The sequence below is a fragment of the Temnothorax curvispinosus genome, unplaced genomic scaffold (assembly GCF_003070985.1).
Source record: "Temnothorax curvispinosus isolate PA1 unplaced genomic scaffold, ASM307098v1 QBEX01010917.1, whole genome shotgun sequence".
Taxonomy (NCBI): Eukaryota; Metazoa; Arthropoda; class Insecta; order Hymenoptera; family Formicidae; genus Temnothorax; species Temnothorax curvispinosus.
Genome location: NW_020220697.1, coordinates 77,385 through 94,648, shown reverse-complemented (window position 1 = coordinate 94,648; position 17,264 = coordinate 77,385). Strand labels below are relative to the sequence as shown.

Genomic DNA, 17,264 nt, shown 5'->3' with positions numbered 1-17,264 from the left:
AGAGATTAAATATCTATCTTATTAAATATATTAAACCTGTCTTCTTTTTGTACACACAAAGTCTAAGCTCTCAAGTCGAACAAAAAAGAAATAATTTTCAGTTACTTAATTATTAGTTAACATTTTATCTTCATCCAATATATATTACTTCTTAGTTAACGTTTCGGTTCTTATAAGATGTTCGGTTCTTATAATTATAAATCATATAATTTATATTATATATCTTACATAGGAATGTGAAACGTGGAAAATTATTCTCATTATCTTACACTTCTTGATTCACTCTCACTCGCAGTATAGATTGCCTGTCTTTACTTCAGAAAGTTCTTGCCTCTATGTATAATACTATCCTCTGTGTATTTGCTGTAGTAAAATGCTGCATAGTTAACACTTTAAGTTGTTTTAATAAAATGTATTTATACACGCAGATTATTTTTTTGTCAAAGAAGCTGTACTAATAATTAAAAATAAAAATGTGGAATTTTGTATTTATATCAGTCATTATTTTACTGTAAATCTCCATTGTAAATATCATTATTTTTAATATACAGTATATATTTTAAATATTATATAATTCAACAGTTTTTAATACATCACTAACAGATTTATTCATAATTATAGAATTTATCCTTAAACTTTACCGTTAATTAAGTCAATTTAGCTTTATTTATTGTTATAAAAATTTATTAAATTTATCTTGTTATAGTTAATATATATTACATGTAATTTTTACATAAACATCCGATTTACAGTTTTCCAGATCAAAGGAATTTATTTTTAAATAATTATATTAACTTCTTAATATATGAAAAATATTGTATTTTGTATTTGAATTAATTGTAATTTAAATTTTATTATATACAAATTTCATGTGCTTTCTCTATTAAACGTATAAAAAGTTACAAAGATTAATCGCTAAATAATATTTCTTCAAACTAAAATCTATTTCATTACTGCATTTTTTTCTCTTCTTTCTTTCATCAGTTCCTTTGACTAGTTATTTTATATTTAGTATAAATATATATTATAAATAATTATTATTTATGTGTGGATGTAATACAATTTTTTTAAGTTTATTTGTTATATTAGCCATTTTTGAAATTTATTTATTTATTAAGCCTATTTTGCTTCGATTCAGGCACTAAGTATTCGATTTTTAGCAATAATAATCTAAATTGCTCAACGTATTCATAAACATCTTTTGCAGTCGCGACGATACTGCTAAAAATGCCATCGTCCCGAAAACTTAACAAATGTTCAAGTACACCGAATGAACGCAACGATGGCAATTTCTCTATAGAGATGTGAGGATAGAAAGTATTGACTAGGTGGAACCTGAACAAGTGTGAATTATTGCTCGACAACTCCGTGAACTCGTTTATCGCGGAGGCCGGTAACGCGTAATACAGTCTGTATGGGATCCTGTTGACAACAAAATTCTCCTCGCAATCCTTGATCCTCCTGGCGATGCTATCGAATACCCACGGCAAAGGCTTGGAGCCTTGCTCGTACATGTGAAAGTCCTGCGTCAGTTTGTATTTGTGATTACTGCTGCTGCGATAGATCCTGCGGGTATTGCGCAGCTGCAGCAACGCTGTGGGCAGCGAGTAACTGTACGAGGTATACAGGTGCACGTGAGTGAGATGCGGTTTGGCCTTCAGCTCCGTTGTGATGTGGGACACGAGCGGTAAAACTCCGCCCTGATGCGCGAAAGCGTAGAAGAAGGCCAACAACAGATTGCTGATGTACCAGAGCATCAATTTCCTGGACTTGTGCTTCGTCGGTTCGACGGGACTGTAGGTCTCGCTATTTCCGTCATCATTGACATATCTGCGGACGATATCCAGACTGGGGACTTGACTCAGTTCAGGCGCGTAAAGAAACACCAGCGGGAAGAGCACCGGGATTATAAAACGAGGTTCTTGATGAGGAAAGACAGACAACAAGACGACTGGGATGATGAACGTAAATGTCATCAGGCCTACGATGCTCTGCAGGCGCGGTAGATGCAGCCATTGTGCCTTCAGCCCACTGGAAATGAATATTATTGTCGTTTATATGTTTCGTATCAATATCGTTATGACTCACCTATGTATCATTTTCGCGACCGTCAATAATCCAATAACTCCCAAAACGTTAAACAGCAGTGGAATGTTGACTAGGAAATGCAGGAAATGAGGATGCAGTCCATGCGACTCCAAATTCTTCGTGTCCGCATTGTACTTGAGGAAATTAACTGGCGTCACCACAAAATTGTTGATTCCGATCTCCAACTGGCCTATCTCCGCCATCGTCAGGTATCCGAAGTAGAAACTGTCGACTAGAATGAAAAATATCGCGGCCGGCAATCCGCAGAGAACAAAGACGAACATTCTGATGTGAAAGTCTCTGAAGCCGACGCTTTTCGAGTTCATTCCTCTTTGTAGCCAGAAGAAGATGGGGACGAAGGCAAACGCGACGAAAGTCGGCCTGTTAAATATCCCTATTACCGTTATCGTGGCCAGCACAAAGCAGTCGTTCAGAGAATGCGAGGGCAGCAATGCCCTGAGCTTGTAGTACTTGACTCGCTCTACGGCAGTCGCTGCTTCGCTATACTTCTTGGAGAGATAATCATTCTGCAACACCACCTAACATAAAACAATAAAATCGTTAGACCAACGCAAGGTACAAACAAGGTAATTAAAAGTTAAGGTTTCTTAATCAATTAACACAAAACGAAAAGTCTTAATCAATTAACACAAAACGAAAAGTTGATTCAAAACTGGATTCCCTAAGTCTTAATAAATTTTTTTCTAAGAGCTCATCGATTACTTTTATATCGCATAATCTTTGAAGAAATTGGTACCTTCTCCGAATACGCCATGCACCGGGAAACGAAATACAGCAGTGCGGCAGTCAGCACCAATTCAATAGAATTGGATAGCGTACGGGTAGCGTAGGTGAGCATGACGTAGGAGCTAGCGTACGTAACAAGCCTGACTCTGTAGTTCTGGCCGTACATGTAACAGATCTTATATAGAAAGTAATCCGACAGGAAAGAGAGCGCACACATGAAGAGCCGGGGGAAGAGCACGAAGAAATAAGGTTTCCTCAATGACATTCCGAAGAAGTAAAATGTATACGGAGACAGTCTCTTGAGAATTGCGTAAGGCAAACCGACAACGACTTGAGGCACGAACATAGAACGTATGGGAAAGGTAGCGTTAAACTCCCATGGTTTGTAGACATCAATATCGAAGTGGTCTCCTACAGAAAGAAAAACAGATATAATTATTAGATATAAAGTAAAATGCTGAAATAATAGCTGCATTGCAGAATGGTGGCATACCAGAGACAACTTCGATGGACTGAAAGAACTCGTCGGGATGAATGTAGCCTGTCTGTGGAGCAAAAGTGAGGACTATTCTCAATGTGGCCAGGATCCAATAGAGACCGATCCTACGTTGCACAGGTGCCGCAGTTTGGTAATCATCGATAGATCTGCGGTATTCGTTTTTATGCTGATAAACAGAAAAATTTTATGTGTAAATATAAACATATAAAAGCAAATAGAAATACATAAAAATAACATGCAAAATAAAACAGATATGTACATGCAGACTGGACAAAATTCTTTTTTTCAAAAATATAAATAAATATTAAGACAAATATATAAATATAAATGAATTATCAATGTCTATATATATATACACACACATGTATAGGTATATTCAAATAAATATATACAGATACTTATGTCAGATATTTAAAAACAAGACATATATATAAACTTTAAGATAAAAAATTATATAAATATTAATGTTAAGAATATTATGTAAAAAAAATTACCTTCAGTGACATGTTTACTGTACAAGGATTAGTTCGTCATAACTTAACCTCAATGGCAATTCTTGGACATTTATTTAAAAGTAAAAAAATTATGAAGAGTTATGAATTATCTTTTCTGTTTTATCGCAATCAAAATTCGTAATCAGAAACATCATTTGCGTTGATTAAACTAATCGGTGAAACCGGCCCATGTCCGTGCAGTTTTCTGCCAACTTCACTTTTCTCTGAAGTTTTGGAACGCGCCGAACGCGCGCTGCTTCCGAGGGAGCAAAAAGTGCAGGCGCGGTGCAGAAAAAGATGTGCAGAAAGTGCAGCCGCGAAAGAACGAGTTTATTGATTCGGAGGGCGCGCTGGCGGCGCTGGGGGCGCGCATCGTCGCCGCTGAAGTACAACGTCACAACGATGGCCGACAATGGACGCCGTGACTCGTGAACGATCCGCCGTCCGCGAGCGATTGTTTACCGTCGCCCCGTCGTCGGGAATCCTTTAACGTTCAGCGGATATTCGCGCGCAGCGAGGTCGGGAACGTGCGTGCCGTGTTGTGTGCGAGCGATCGCGCGTCGGACAAACCCCCGAGCGTGCTTCGGTGTGAAGTGTGTCAGTGAAGGGACAAAGGGTGTCACGTAAGTGTGCGCCGAGCCCTCGGGAGGACTCGTTCAGAAAAAAATGCGAACGAAAGATATCGCGAGGACTTCGAGGAAAAAAAAGAGAGAGAATGAGAGGGAGAATGAGCGCTGTAAACGCTCTCCACGGCGAGAATTTACGTATTTAGTGGCTTTAAATCGCCTTGCGCGACGAACTTTTCTACTAGATAATTAAAACAAGATTTTTAAAAAAGGAAAAGCGGGGGAAAAAAAACCCAGTAAACAAAGTCTCCCGACAGACTCTCAATGTGTTTGACGGGCCGGGGGTAAAAACGGTTGTACGCTGTATAATATCTGTCTCTGATAAGTAACCTCTGCTTGGGGAAGGAGTGCGCGTAGAGGATAAATAACTAGAACGAGAGAGGCGATCCGGAAAGATAAAAAGTTTCTCCGTGCTTTCAGAGACTCCGTAGAACGGCCCTTCGTGCGAGCGAGCTATATATGTGCTGTCAAATGCTGTCGAATGCCGTCGCGTAATCTCAACACGAACTGTCCGTAAAGCCAGTATAGTTTATATTCCGTCCATGGTCCAGATCTCTCTGGCCAGTCCGTGTTTGTTGCCATGTGTCCCCGTTGTCGATTTGTGTTAGGCTTAAGGGAGCCGGGTCGGCCGGGTGCCGCTACGGCGCGCCTACGCGCTTTAAGAAAAAGTACTCCTCGGGACAGTGTGGACTTTCCGCTCGATTCGGAATCCCCGAACTATCCTCCTCGCTGTACACTATATAGTCCCTTGCTACCGCATTATTGTCGTAAGATGTACGAGAAACGTTACGATACGTCGTTCCTCTTGCCAGAGTGCCCCCGCGCAGCTCGCGACGTGGTAATAAGCTACCTCCCGTCTGTGCGTTGCAGGACGCTCGATCCGACGGCGGCGGCGGCGGCGACGACGACGGTGGCGAGGGACAGTCCTAGTTGACCATGGGCAGCAACACAGACGGCGACAACCTGAATCTCAGCTGTGGGGAGAACGACAACGGCGACGAGCTGAGAATCGCCGCGGACGAGACGTACGATACCCGCAGTGAGGTCTCCTCCAGCAGCTCCAACTCGGACTCTAGCCATCCTAGCATCAGCTCGGTCTCCAGCAAGTCCTCGCGCGGCGACAATAAGCGCAGCAAGAGGAACAGGAACAAACGTGGTAGATCCAGGGATTCTAAATCGTCCAGTCCTGAGCCGAAGCGGGCCAGATCCAAGGAAAGCAAGGGCACCACTAAGAGCTACGACTATGCCACCAAGTTGAATTACTTGTTTCGAGACGCAAGGTTCGACGACGACAATAAATACCTATTGCAGTCTTTGTATTAATAACAGAATTCTGTTTGAAATATTTTCAAGTGTTAATTTTACACAAGTGTATCAAATTAGAATTTAATTTTAATTAATTATTATAAATTATAGTATATGGAGTAAAGTTTGCCATAATAAAATAATAAAGTTGCATACTCTGTATGTAGCTTGAAATTTTACCAAATTTTATTCTTTTTATATTGAATCAAATAGAATGATTGTAGTTTATAGTAAGCATATCTTATATGATATAGGGAGAATTTCTTTTTTTTAATTATATATTTTTAATGGATCGTCTAGACTTGGAGTAAATATTTCTAAGTCTCCTTTGCCAGATTTTTCATCATCAAGTCCAATAATGCGGAAAATGTGACGCTATCTAAAGCCAAGGGAGTATGGAGCACGTTGCCGCAAAACGAAGCAAATCTAAATCAAGCCTACAGGGAATCGCGAAACGTGTTGCTGGTATTTTCCGTGAAGGAATCAGGAAAGTTTGCTGGTTTTGCAAGACTTAGCACAGAATCGAGAAGAGATGCTGGTCCAGTTTCTTGGGTATGTAGAATGAAATATAATGATATAATGAACAATTATATAATAATTAGCAGATTCACAAGTAACTGATTAACTTTAATGTCATTTGATTGAATTTTTTTTCTTATTAATTAAATAAATCGTCAGAAAAGAGGAAATAATGTCATGAAATGGATTTCAGGTTTTACCACCTGGATTATCAGCAAAGGCCTTAGGTGGCGTATTTAAAGTTGATTGGATCTGCAGAAAGGAATTGCCGTTCACAGCCACATTACATTTGTACAATCCATGGAATGACGGTAAACAAGTCAAGATTGGTCGGGATGGCCAGGAAATCGAGCCCAGAGTTGCTGAAGAATTATGCAGATTATTTCCAGAGGACGAAGGTTAATATAAGTATTATGTTATTAGTTAATAAATAATAATCAAATATTTGTTAAATATCTTGTTTTGTATATTTACTAATATCATGTATATAAATATTTGTGTTTGTAGGAATCGAGATGACACCCATCTTGCGGAAATCCAAGGAAGCAGGAAAACACGTCGTAAAGACATCGCGTTATCGCGACAAAAGACCTATAGGTAGTTCTAGATTTTTACGAAGAGGTGGACGAGGACGCAAACTATTCTTGACCTCGAGATCACGTTTAGCGTCACTGGCGAGAGGATCTCAAGATGTTACAGGAAATCATAGGAGCTCCAGGGATCATTCGTACCGATACACACCGTGGTTCAATCGAGGCGATTCACCTTACACAAAGTACGCGATTATCCAATATTGATTATTCCTGGCTTTTAAAGTTGTACGATGGACATACACTTTTGAAATTTAATGTTATGATTTAACGCTGTTAATGTGACATTACACGTCGCAAATTATTAAATAATTCTTTTAAAAGGCAGATGTAAATTCTCGATACCTGATGTATCTTATATATCGTTTACCTTGTGTAACAATAATTTCTTTTAGGGGTTACGGAACTGGTCTGGGTGTCGCCGCAGTTGCAGAGGCTTATGTGGCAGATTATATGCGTACTATGCAACATCAATTGCCTCCATTACCGCCTTACGGCCCACATCCGTACGATTCTCTACCACCACCTCCACCTCCAAGGTAAGAATTTATTCAATACTGCAGAAGCGCTTATCTAATACTTTCCAGATCCTACTATTTCGTTCCGCTTTAACATTTATTTTTCGCACAGAGCACAAACTCCATAAAAATATAAATATCCATTCTCTCTTTCTCTCTCTCTGGCATTAAAAATTAAACTAGAAATTAAATATATTTATTAAAATTAAATAATGTTAATATAATAATCGTATTGACATTAAACAAAAATTATTTTATCATGGGTGTAAGATTGAATGAAAATTTCTTTTTTTTTCCCCCAGATATTACGATGGTCTACCACTGCCTCCAGATTACGCCAATGCAACAGCATCGGCACTAGAAAAGCGTAGCTACGAGAGGAGTGTCGACGAGTTCCTATGGAGAACGGCTAGTCGTCACAGTCGGCACAGCGATCACCGTTCTTCTCGCGATCATCACAGATATAGAGATCGCAGATAAGGATCTCGACTTTAGTGTTTCCCTTGAAAATCCGTCGGTCCCCATAATCCTCTATTGGCAATGATAGAATTGGAGAGGGAATTCTGTTGATAAAAAAATTAAACTAGCATTATTTATCATTTATATTTATTTGGATTTATAGAATATTTCCGAGGAATTTAATCCAAAAATATTTAATATAGTAATAATAATATTATATATGTTACATATAATATATATAATATTAATTAAATATTTTTATATTTAAAAAATATCTATATTTTAATATATTTTAATTAACATTTTAATATATAATTAAAATGTTATAAATATGTTTAGATTAAATTTGTATATTAATAAAATGAGTAAAAAGATTTAATTTAATTAAAATATAAAGTCTTAAAATTTATGATTAATGGGAATCGGCGGGTTATATAATCATTGTACACCATGGAGGCAATTTTAATCGATGACGTTTAATTGTCATTACTATCAAACGTAACTGCGCAGCGCACTTCCAAACGCATTCTACGCTGTTGTAAAGTAATATAGATTAATTAAGTTTTGTACCATTGAGTATTGGTAATTCTTTTACTGAATGTGTAACATTTTCTGCGATCACACAAATAAAATGCAATAATGAAATTATTTCGCCAATCAAAAAAAGGAAATAAATTCGAATATACGCGATAAAGATATTTGTTCTTTTGTTATTTTTTTTCAACTATTTTATACATTTTATACGTCTTATATTTGTGCGAAATAATTCTTTCGAAATGAGCGGATCGATTTAATCTGGGATCGATCAATTTTTTAATTTAACTTTAGTAGAACTGTACTATTGCTTCTAATTCAGTTATTCCACGTGTCTCGACTCTACTTAATGAAGCTTCATATTTTATTGATCTCTGTTTTAACCATGCAAAATGATGTTTTCCTCTTGTTCTACTCTTCCACTACCTACTCATGTTATTCACATTAGAGCAAAAAAAGTAAAGTAAAAAGACCAAACGCGTCACGATATTTTCGTTCTATGTTATTACTATAAGGATGGAGATTAGAATAAGAGGAAGCTTGAAGATAAGAAAGGCGCTCTGATGTCCTGATAATCCACAATGGAGAGTCGATTGTGTGTGTGTGTGTGTGTGTGTTTGTACGGTATGATAGTTTCAAGCTATATATTTAACAGTGAAAATTATGAGCAGGTCTTCTCTCTTTCGCGAGATATAGTTGGAAATATAGTTAGAATAAGAGAAACGTGTCTAATAAACGAAATCAAGAATTGACAAGTGATAAGGGATATCACTCACGTACCACCCACACAAAACGGGGTATTCCCGAGCGGATACTTCGTCCTGACGGGCTGACGAGAGACAGATGTACGGAAAGATTCTAATGTGCTGTAGCTTCAACGCATCAACATCAGAAATTATCTCTAATTCTTTTCATAAATTTCGATCATTATAAATCTTGAAAGTATTCTCAGATGGTGTTTTAAATAATAAATTTTAACAAAAAAAAATGTGTCAGTTTATGATTATTGTAAAATTGTAAATTATAACTTTCTCCGAGTCAAGAGTCATTTTGTGTGTCGTGCGGTCGATGGTTGCGACGTTTAATTCATCATGTCCCTTAGAGCGCAATTTTTTAAGTACGGTTCGTGCATTGTGTTATATTTTCTCATTTGCATAATTTTAATTAAAACGAGAAGAAGCAATGTAGAAAAAACGACAGGCGCAACGACGACGATCAAGTATCAGCCGCAAACGTTCCACTTCTCGATTTCAGATAGGATAATTAAAAAGGATGTCAAGGGGGAGATCAACATGTTGCGGATGGACGAATTAAAGGGTGGAACTTTCGACCTGCAGGTATATTTAGATGTATGAAAATTAGACGGAAAATATAAAAAGACGTTAAAGATAAATATAAGATAATAACAGATTTAAAAAAAAAATAAACCTCCCCGACGGGGAATCGAACCCCGGTCTCCCGCGTGACAGGCGGGGATACTAACCACTATACTATCGAGGATAAGTTTTAGAGAGATTGAAAGTTAAAATACTAAAATTGTGATAGAAAATGATATGTATATATATATATATATATATGTACATATTTCAAAAAGATTTTAATTAATATTAAATATGTTCAAGATTTTCAAAAACTTTTTAATTTTGATAATATTTGAAATAATTTAAGATTTTTATTATGTGTTAATTAAACATATATTAAGATCATTTTCTATCACAACTTTAGTATTTTAACTTTTAATCTCTCTACAGCTTATCCTCGATAGTATATATATATATATATCTTATAATTTTACATATTCTGGATTCATCTACTCCATTTTCAACTATTATTTTCATATTGTGCACAGGCAAAAATTGAAATTTTATTTTTACGAATGTTAAATGTCGAGGGTATCTGAATCGACGTATTAACTTTCCATTTTACGTATTCCTGTTAACAGAAGAGCGCGAATCTGCTGCAACAGGTATCGAACGTCTGCGCGAAGTACAAGCTGAAGACTCCTCTCGTCAAAAGGCATTTTTTATACAATGTCAAACATAAGTCGCTGTATTGCTGGATCCGCAAAGTCGGGTCTACCAGTTTCACCAAACTGTTTTCCGACATGAGCAACCGTAGAGTCGAGCACAATTTTTACAAGTAACTAATATTAATCATGATCAAACACTTAATGTATTTATTATTATTTATTACTTTGCATATTTATATAATCTTATTAAATACAATTAATAATATCATAATTAATTCGAACAAATTTACTTTGTTTTTTATTAAGAGACCCAAATTTTTCTGTCTAATTTATTACATTAAATTAATTTATTTTATAATAATAAACTTTATTTCAACCATTCAGTTACATATAGTTTGTAACGCATTATAACTCTATTTTTTATTTCCTTTATTTATTTTATTTTATTTTCGTGAAAATAAACTAATGATATACAACGTTAATTGTAACAGTAGTTTATTATATGTTAATAATTCGATAATGCATTTGTAGAGAAGTGGACGTCCTGTCGCCAGAAAGTTTAGAAAATCTGCAGCGTTTTGCTAACAACAATACCATTTTCAAATTGCTTGTCGTCAGACATCCGTTTCAACGGCTGGTCTCGACGTATAGGTAATTAGTCTTATTACACAAAGTACAATACTCTGAATTGACAACAAGCTGACATAACTTCGAAACAGCCACGAAAAAATACCGGTACAAAATTATTTACAGAGACCGCATCGAAGACAACAGCAAATACACCGCACAATCCTGGCTCTACACTCGCCAAATTCTTCATCTCTCAAGGCCGGAACTCTTCCGTTTCAACGCGTCGGGCGGCAACATTCTGCAAAGAATATTCTTGCCGGACAGAAGGTACGCATGTGGCAAATGCTTCCATCTAATTTTCTTACTTTACAATTAATTCACGCGTAACATAGAATACGGATCTCTATCTGCGTTTCTCTGCAGATTGAAGGTGATACCCAGTTTTCGAGAATTCTTGGAATGGTTGCTGAAGCAACCGCCGGATCACAATGACGTCCACTGGGCCCAATATCACACTCACTGCGCGGTCTGTAACGTGAGCTACAACTTCATCCTGAAACTGGACGAATACACGTTCGGGGAAGTCAATTACATCCTGTCGAAGCTGAGATTAGATAAAGATAAGATCTACTTGCCCAGGCTGCAGCGCACTCGTACTGGGGTCACCAACTCTGATATAACGTGTAAATACTTTCACGACCTGACCACCGACATGGTCCTGCGATTGTACGAAAGGTACAAAGTGGACTTTGAGATGTATAACTATAAGTTGGACAAGTATTTGCACTGTGCCAAGAGTAAAAATTGACTTTGACCAGGCAAAAAAATGATGGAGCAGCAATAAGTAATACTTAATTGAAAAAAGATAAAAAGAACACTTTTTGATAAATAACTAAATTTTTTAAAGACGGGATATTTTCTCGTGCCTTTTTTTGTAAACTGGAAAATAGGAAATATATTCTGATTGACTTTTTATGGATGAGTCTTTACATCTCTATACGGGAAAACGTAAATAAAAATATACATTTTTTTAAGATTATACTTAGAAAATTATTACATTATGTAATTATTAAAAATATGTTAATTATGAAAATTATGAACTACTATGTAGTGGATTTTGGAATTAAATAAAAATTTGAAATCAATGATTACACATACACGCGCGCACGCACACACACATATACACACATGTGAGAATATTAATCAATAAATCTTAGTATAAGTAAAAACAATCTATTTTTCTTTTCTAATGATCAAAATAATGACAATAGTTATGACAATATGATAATACATTACGGCATATGTATATTCGTCAATATACAAAATTAAATTAATTATTGTATCTATAAACCACGGATGTCACTAATAGAAAAGGAATTAAAAAAAAAATGAGACTTTTTCACTTCTCCGTGTAAACCATGCAATGTTAGAAATAACTTTTAAACTAATTTTCACACGAAAATGTTTCTCTTATCTCTTATGTTTTTACTCCGTTTCCTCTATTCTCTTCAAAAGCTTTCTTTACTCTCTTCTATCTCTTTACTTTTTATCTCAATTTGAACTTTAAATGTTTTCAAGTCCTTTCGTTTTCCACCGTATCTCTCTTCACTTTGAAGCTCATCTCTTGCTTTCGCAGTTAATCGTCGTCGCACACTATCAAGCAATCAATGTCATCGGAAGGCTTCCGCTTCCTCAACGTTGATTTCTTCAGCTCGGATGAGTTATCATGGCATGTGTCGTTACTGATAATGCAGATATCATCGCTATCATCGCCATTATCAATTTCCACTTTGCGTTTCTTAGCTGCTATCTCATCTTTGGCATCATTTTTACGCTTCTTAGCCACATCCGGCGTTTCGGTCACGGTCTACAGAAAAAATATTTTTTCAGCAAACAAATAATAAATAATAAAGTAATCAAAAGAAGTATTTCCCCAAGTACCCACCTGTCCATTGGAGCTGGAAGACTTCTCCGTTTTCTCTTCTTCCTCTCTTTCCTTCGGTTGAAGCGCGTTCTTATCTGCCAGTATTAAAAATTGCGGACTATCGTCTTTCGGACCAGGTTTCTCTCGATAAACTACGAAGACGGTTAGCGAATAGTTCTGCTGGAAGTCGTCGACCTTGAGAATTGCCCCATCCTTGATTCCCAACTCCTCCAATTTCTTGTCATTGTTGCTCTCTGTCTCGCCTTCCTCGCTGCTAATGACGACGGAACCAGTTCCATCGATCATGACATCGGGGGCGATCATGTTCAGTCTGTTCTTGAGCACCAACTCTTCCAGTTCTTTAATAGTCATGCTGGAGGTATCGACCGCGAGCACAGCCTGCGGGGTAGGTGCGCAAACGTAACATTGCGGATTGGGTGGATTCACTGCTTTTTCTGGGACTAACAGCTGATTACGGTGATTCATCTTTAAACGCAGATAGACGGATCTGCAGGCTTGTAGATTGTTCTCAAGGACTCGGAAAGCATGAAGGACCACCATGCCCGCAATGATAGCATTGGTGGTGGCGATCGCCGGGATTATGTTGCCAGCCATTGCTAAAGAACGAGAAAAATAACGTAAAGATTAAAATCGAAGGTTTCATGGACAGTAAAATGGAGTACGTTGAATAAATTGTTCGAAGACAGAAAGAAGATGCTGGATAACGCGTAGCTCCGTGCGAGAGCAGTTGACTCATAATCGACGATTCCCAGGTTCGATTCCAACTTATTCCATACCTCGATTTTATAAGAGATTGGAAAGTTGAAGATAATGTAAACGGTAACCCATATTTCAAGAGCAAGATGCAAAAAGATGCACAACAGATGGAACATTGTTACGAACATTTGATATCAAATCTGCTTTTCTGAGGAATTCCAAAGATGTGCGCGCGAATGTTGGCGCATGCAGCGACAAAATCCATAGAGTGCTGATCATCCTTATCCCAAACCAAATGATTGCCTGGCGATTTTTCTTGACAGGATTTCAATGTCTGACTCAAACTTTTCATCGATTCTGCAAAGATCGAGCCGCATTTGGAAATACTCCAGCGTTGTTGGTCCTTCAGCCCAGGCTGATTGATCTCTTTACTGCATCCGGCCACTTCAAGAAAATAATACGTTATTTTCACTGACAATGAGACAATGAGGAAGAAGATATCTGTAAGAACGGCAACAAACCTCCGTCTGGCAATTCCCTCCAATTCAATGGCGTTGGAGATCGGCGTTTTTTCCACAAATTGTCCATGCTCAGCAGATACTTGATGTCATCGTGAAAAAGCTTCGTAAACAATTTTTCTGGGTCGTAATTGCAGGACTGGGCCCAAACTCGTGTGGAAATCCTATCGATGTTCCCTTTATCGTTGGATTCCGCCTGTAAAGCCCCTTCCCCTGCTGTATCTGCAATATCAAAATACTTTAATTGCATCTATTATATTTTGCTGTAAACAATAATGATGATAATTATTTGATAAAGTAAAATAAAAATAAATATAATAACAATAACATTAAAAGTATTTTTAAAATAAAAATTATGTTAAAAAAATAAAATGTCAATTACGCTGTGTTTGTTCGGTATAATTATAAATTATATCGAATATCATAGCAAAATAATTTATGTATTACCAGTTGCTTCAGGATCCGCGGTGTCTGGAGAAACATCCTGATCGGGATCTTCTTCCCCAAATAATTGACTGCAATATTACATTAGAAAATTAATTAAGGATTATTGTTCATAAAAATCATTTATATATATATTTTGTTCAATTTATATAGACATAAGTAAAAACTGAACAAAATTTATACGAGTTTAATCAATAGATGGTAATATAAAATATCTTAATGTAGATCATGTTGTGATAGTTACTTAAAGAGATGTTTAGCCCATACGATGCAGTGAATGGGCTCGCTGGGCGTGTTGCGGATGGTACAACCGGGATAAGTCTTTTGCGCAGCTTTAGGCGTACATTCGTAGCATTGGCTCAAGCCCTTCTTGATGAGTTCGACCTGGCCTTCGTAACCCGCGGTACCGGACTCTATTAATGGTATATCTGCTGCTAGACACATACGATTCACATGATTTCTCGCCGCTCTATTGTCAAGAGCGTTTAATACCACAGTGAACCTCTTGAAGAAGGACAAGCCGAATTCCGATCTGCAAACGCACGAGACTTTAGAAACGTCGAATAGATTGCGGCGTCAGCGTTGCTGACTAAGAAAAGCGAATGTGTCAACATCAACTTACGATGTAATACTGTCGTGATAATATATCACTTTGACATCTGGATTAAATGTTAATGCCGTTTCACACGCTATGCTGGCTTTTGATTTTCCCACATGTTTCTTTTGGAACAGAAATTGTCTGTTTAAATTGCTGACGTCAATCGTATCCAGATCAATCTGAAAAACAAGGAAAGGCTTAATTGAGAACAATCTGAATATAATATCTGATTATATATCTATAAAAATATTCCAAGTAAAAGCAAAAACACAGAAAATAAAGTAAATTGATAAAAAAACTTAAAATAAAACGTGTGTAAAAGGCAAAATTAAGCACAGCAATCCGAAATAAAATATCTAAATCACTAAAAATAACCAAAATGAAAAATAATTAAATAATTAAATTAAATTAAATCAAGGAGTTATTTAAATAAGAATCAGATAAAATTAATATAAGAAGAATACAACAAACGTAAATAAGAGCCAGAATAAATAACGTCGTTATAAACAAATAAGTCAATTCTAATAGAAAAAAAAAGAAGAAAAAAGAAAGTAAATCAGCAGAATTATTGTGAGTAATGCGAATGCAGATATTTGTACTACTTTTATTATCTAAAACAATAAAGTTAACATTATTATTGTTAACATTAAAGTAAAAAAACAATAGAATGTGATGTTTATTAAGGGTGCGTTTAGGAAGCGAGCTTAGCGTTATTACATCGTTTTATCCATGTTTAACCTAATAAGGTTAATCTAATGAGCGATAAAGATAGAATGCCGCAATAGCGTTAATTAGCGTTAATTACACGTTCCGTGAATGCACCAAAATTGTTACTGACGTTACTGTAAATCGCTCGAAAGTGAGGTTACGTTAGCTATTACAGAATTGCGTGTACTCACGATTTCGATATCGGCGAACCCGGACATCACCAGGTTCTTGAGAATCTCGCAGCCGATACCGCCGGCACCGACGACGAGCACCTTGCTGCGTAAAATCGCATCGCGTAATTCTTCGCGAAACACTCCGTTCACAGTCGTCGCCATCTTGCCAACTCTCGGCGGTCAGGCCGGCATCGCGTTTATCGCGTTCCGATTCAGCGATCCCGCGATCGCGGCATTTTTCACGCATGCGCAGCAGCGCGGTACGAGTGTCCCTCGATTTTCCACGTCGCCAATTGGTTTAATTTGTAACCTAATTTTCTGATTGGTTGATTCGATCAAAAGACCCCAAGCACCGGTCTGTGAGTGGCTGTATTCTACCGGACGGAAGAAGCGTCCCTTAAGCCCGTATCACACTATGGGATTGCGGATTAAAATTGATTAATAAAATTCAATCAATCAGAATAAAGAAAATTGGGCTGTGAGTTCCAGAATTCACTGCCAGCACTGAAAATCTGTTGTAGTATAATGGCCGCGTTCAGCAGACATAAAGCCCCTTGCACAATGCCAGGCAACAGGCAATAGGAACAGGGAATAGAAATCATAAATCATGTATAAATGCAGAATAAACAGTGACACAGGCAATAGACACAGAGTTTCCGTCACGTTGGAAATTCTGTGCCTATTGCCTATTGCCAACCAATCATAGCATTTGAATTTTTTAGGTTGTAATTAACGATTTTTTGGTTATTTCCTGTTCCTATTGCCTGTTGCTTTGCATTGTGCAAGGGGCTTTACTGTTGAGGGGACCTATTATGGACTTGTTCGGAATGGATTCCAATCGGAATTGTTCAGTTATTTCCTAGATTTCTATTGTCTTTTCTAGGGAAAACGAAATAATTCCGATCGGAATCCATTCCGAACAAGTCCGTAATGCTAATCGAGAATTCACATTGCGTCCGATGTTCGACGTACGACGATCCGATATCCAATAACAGAATTTATTATTAGAGACAAAAATTTCTTATTGGATGTCGGATCGTCGTACGTCGAACATCGGACGCAGTGTGAATCCTCCATAAGACTCCATAGACGCGGAAACGCCGTGCGGTAGAGTGCATTGACCAATCAGAAGGCTGCCGCAAGTCGCCTGCGGCAAAATCAAAATTTGTGATTGGTCAACGCACTCTGCCGCATGGCGTTTCCGCATCTATGGAGTCTTAGCATAATACGTGCCCTGTTGAGGGAACCTATTATGAACTTGTTC

General features: G+C 37.2%; 4 protein-coding genes and 1 non-coding gene across 8 annotated transcripts; 2 read left to right on the top strand and 3 right to left on the bottom strand.

Moving 5' to 3' along the window:
• Positions 1–1,052: 1,052 nt before the first annotated feature.
• Positions 1,053–4,065, bottom strand: LOC112460872 (GPI mannosyltransferase 4). The gene is made up of 5 exons (XM_025025784.1): positions 3,829–4,065; positions 3,329–3,500; positions 2,846–3,246; positions 2,089–2,627; positions 1,053–2,031 (listed from the first exon to the last, which is right to left on the bottom strand). Exons 1-5 carry the CDS (start codon positions 3,838–3,840, stop codon positions 1,107–1,109), a joined length of 2,049 nt encoding a protein of 682 aa, XP_024881552.1. The 5' UTR covers positions 3,841–4,065; the 3' UTR covers positions 1,053–1,106.
• Positions 4,066–4,215: 150 nt separating this feature from the next.
• On the top strand, positions 4,216–8,029 carry LOC112460881 (YTH domain-containing protein 1). Of its 3 annotated transcripts, none has more exons than XM_025025805.1 (7): positions 4,216–4,451; positions 5,325–5,734; positions 6,095–6,311; positions 6,472–6,676; positions 6,786–7,053; positions 7,264–7,407; positions 7,689–7,866. In XM_025025805.1, the coding sequence occupies exons 2-7, from the start codon at positions 5,391–5,393 to the stop codon at positions 7,864–7,866; spliced, it is 1,356 nt and encodes a 451-aa protein (XP_024881573.1). In that variant the 5' UTR covers positions 4,216–4,451; positions 5,325–5,390. The 3 variants fall into 3 exon arrangements, with proteins under 3 accessions (XP_024881573.1, XP_024881572.1, XP_024881574.1); XM_025025804.1 differs by having other exon boundaries at positions 4,216–5,228; XM_025025806.1 differs by lacking the exon at positions 4,216–4,451 and having other exon boundaries at positions 5,391–5,734; positions 7,689–8,029.
• Positions 8,030–8,184: 155 nt separating this feature from the next.
• LOC112460875 (carbohydrate sulfotransferase 11-like) lies at positions 8,185–12,296 on the top strand. 2 transcript variants are annotated; one of them, XM_025025789.1, is made up of 6 exons: positions 8,185–9,496; positions 9,634–9,716; positions 10,322–10,518; positions 10,880–10,999; positions 11,102–11,245; positions 11,342–12,296. In XM_025025789.1, exons 1-6 carry the CDS (start codon positions 9,448–9,450, stop codon positions 11,724–11,726), a joined length of 978 nt encoding a protein of 325 aa, XP_024881557.1. In that variant the 5' UTR covers positions 8,185–9,447; the 3' UTR covers positions 11,727–12,296. The 2 variants fall into 2 exon arrangements, with proteins under 2 accessions (XP_024881557.1, XP_024881556.1); XM_025025788.1 differs by having other exon boundaries at positions 8,185–9,716.
• Positions 9,808–9,879, bottom strand: Trnad-guc. Its single transcript has one exon. It is a non-coding gene; the product is annotated as a tRNA-Asp (tRNA).
• Positions 12,136–16,184, bottom strand: LOC112460874 (SUMO-activating enzyme subunit 2). Its single transcript, XM_025025787.1, has 8 exons — positions 16,019–16,184; positions 15,144–15,298; positions 14,766–15,053; positions 14,525–14,592; positions 14,081–14,299; positions 13,746–14,003; positions 12,864–13,459; positions 12,136–12,785 (listed from the first exon to the last, which is right to left on the bottom strand). The coding sequence occupies exons 1-8, from the start codon at positions 16,160–16,162 to the stop codon at positions 12,555–12,557; spliced, it is 1,959 nt and encodes a 652-aa protein (XP_024881555.1). The 5' UTR covers positions 16,163–16,184; the 3' UTR covers positions 12,136–12,554.
• Positions 16,185–17,264: the final 1,080 nt, after the last annotated feature.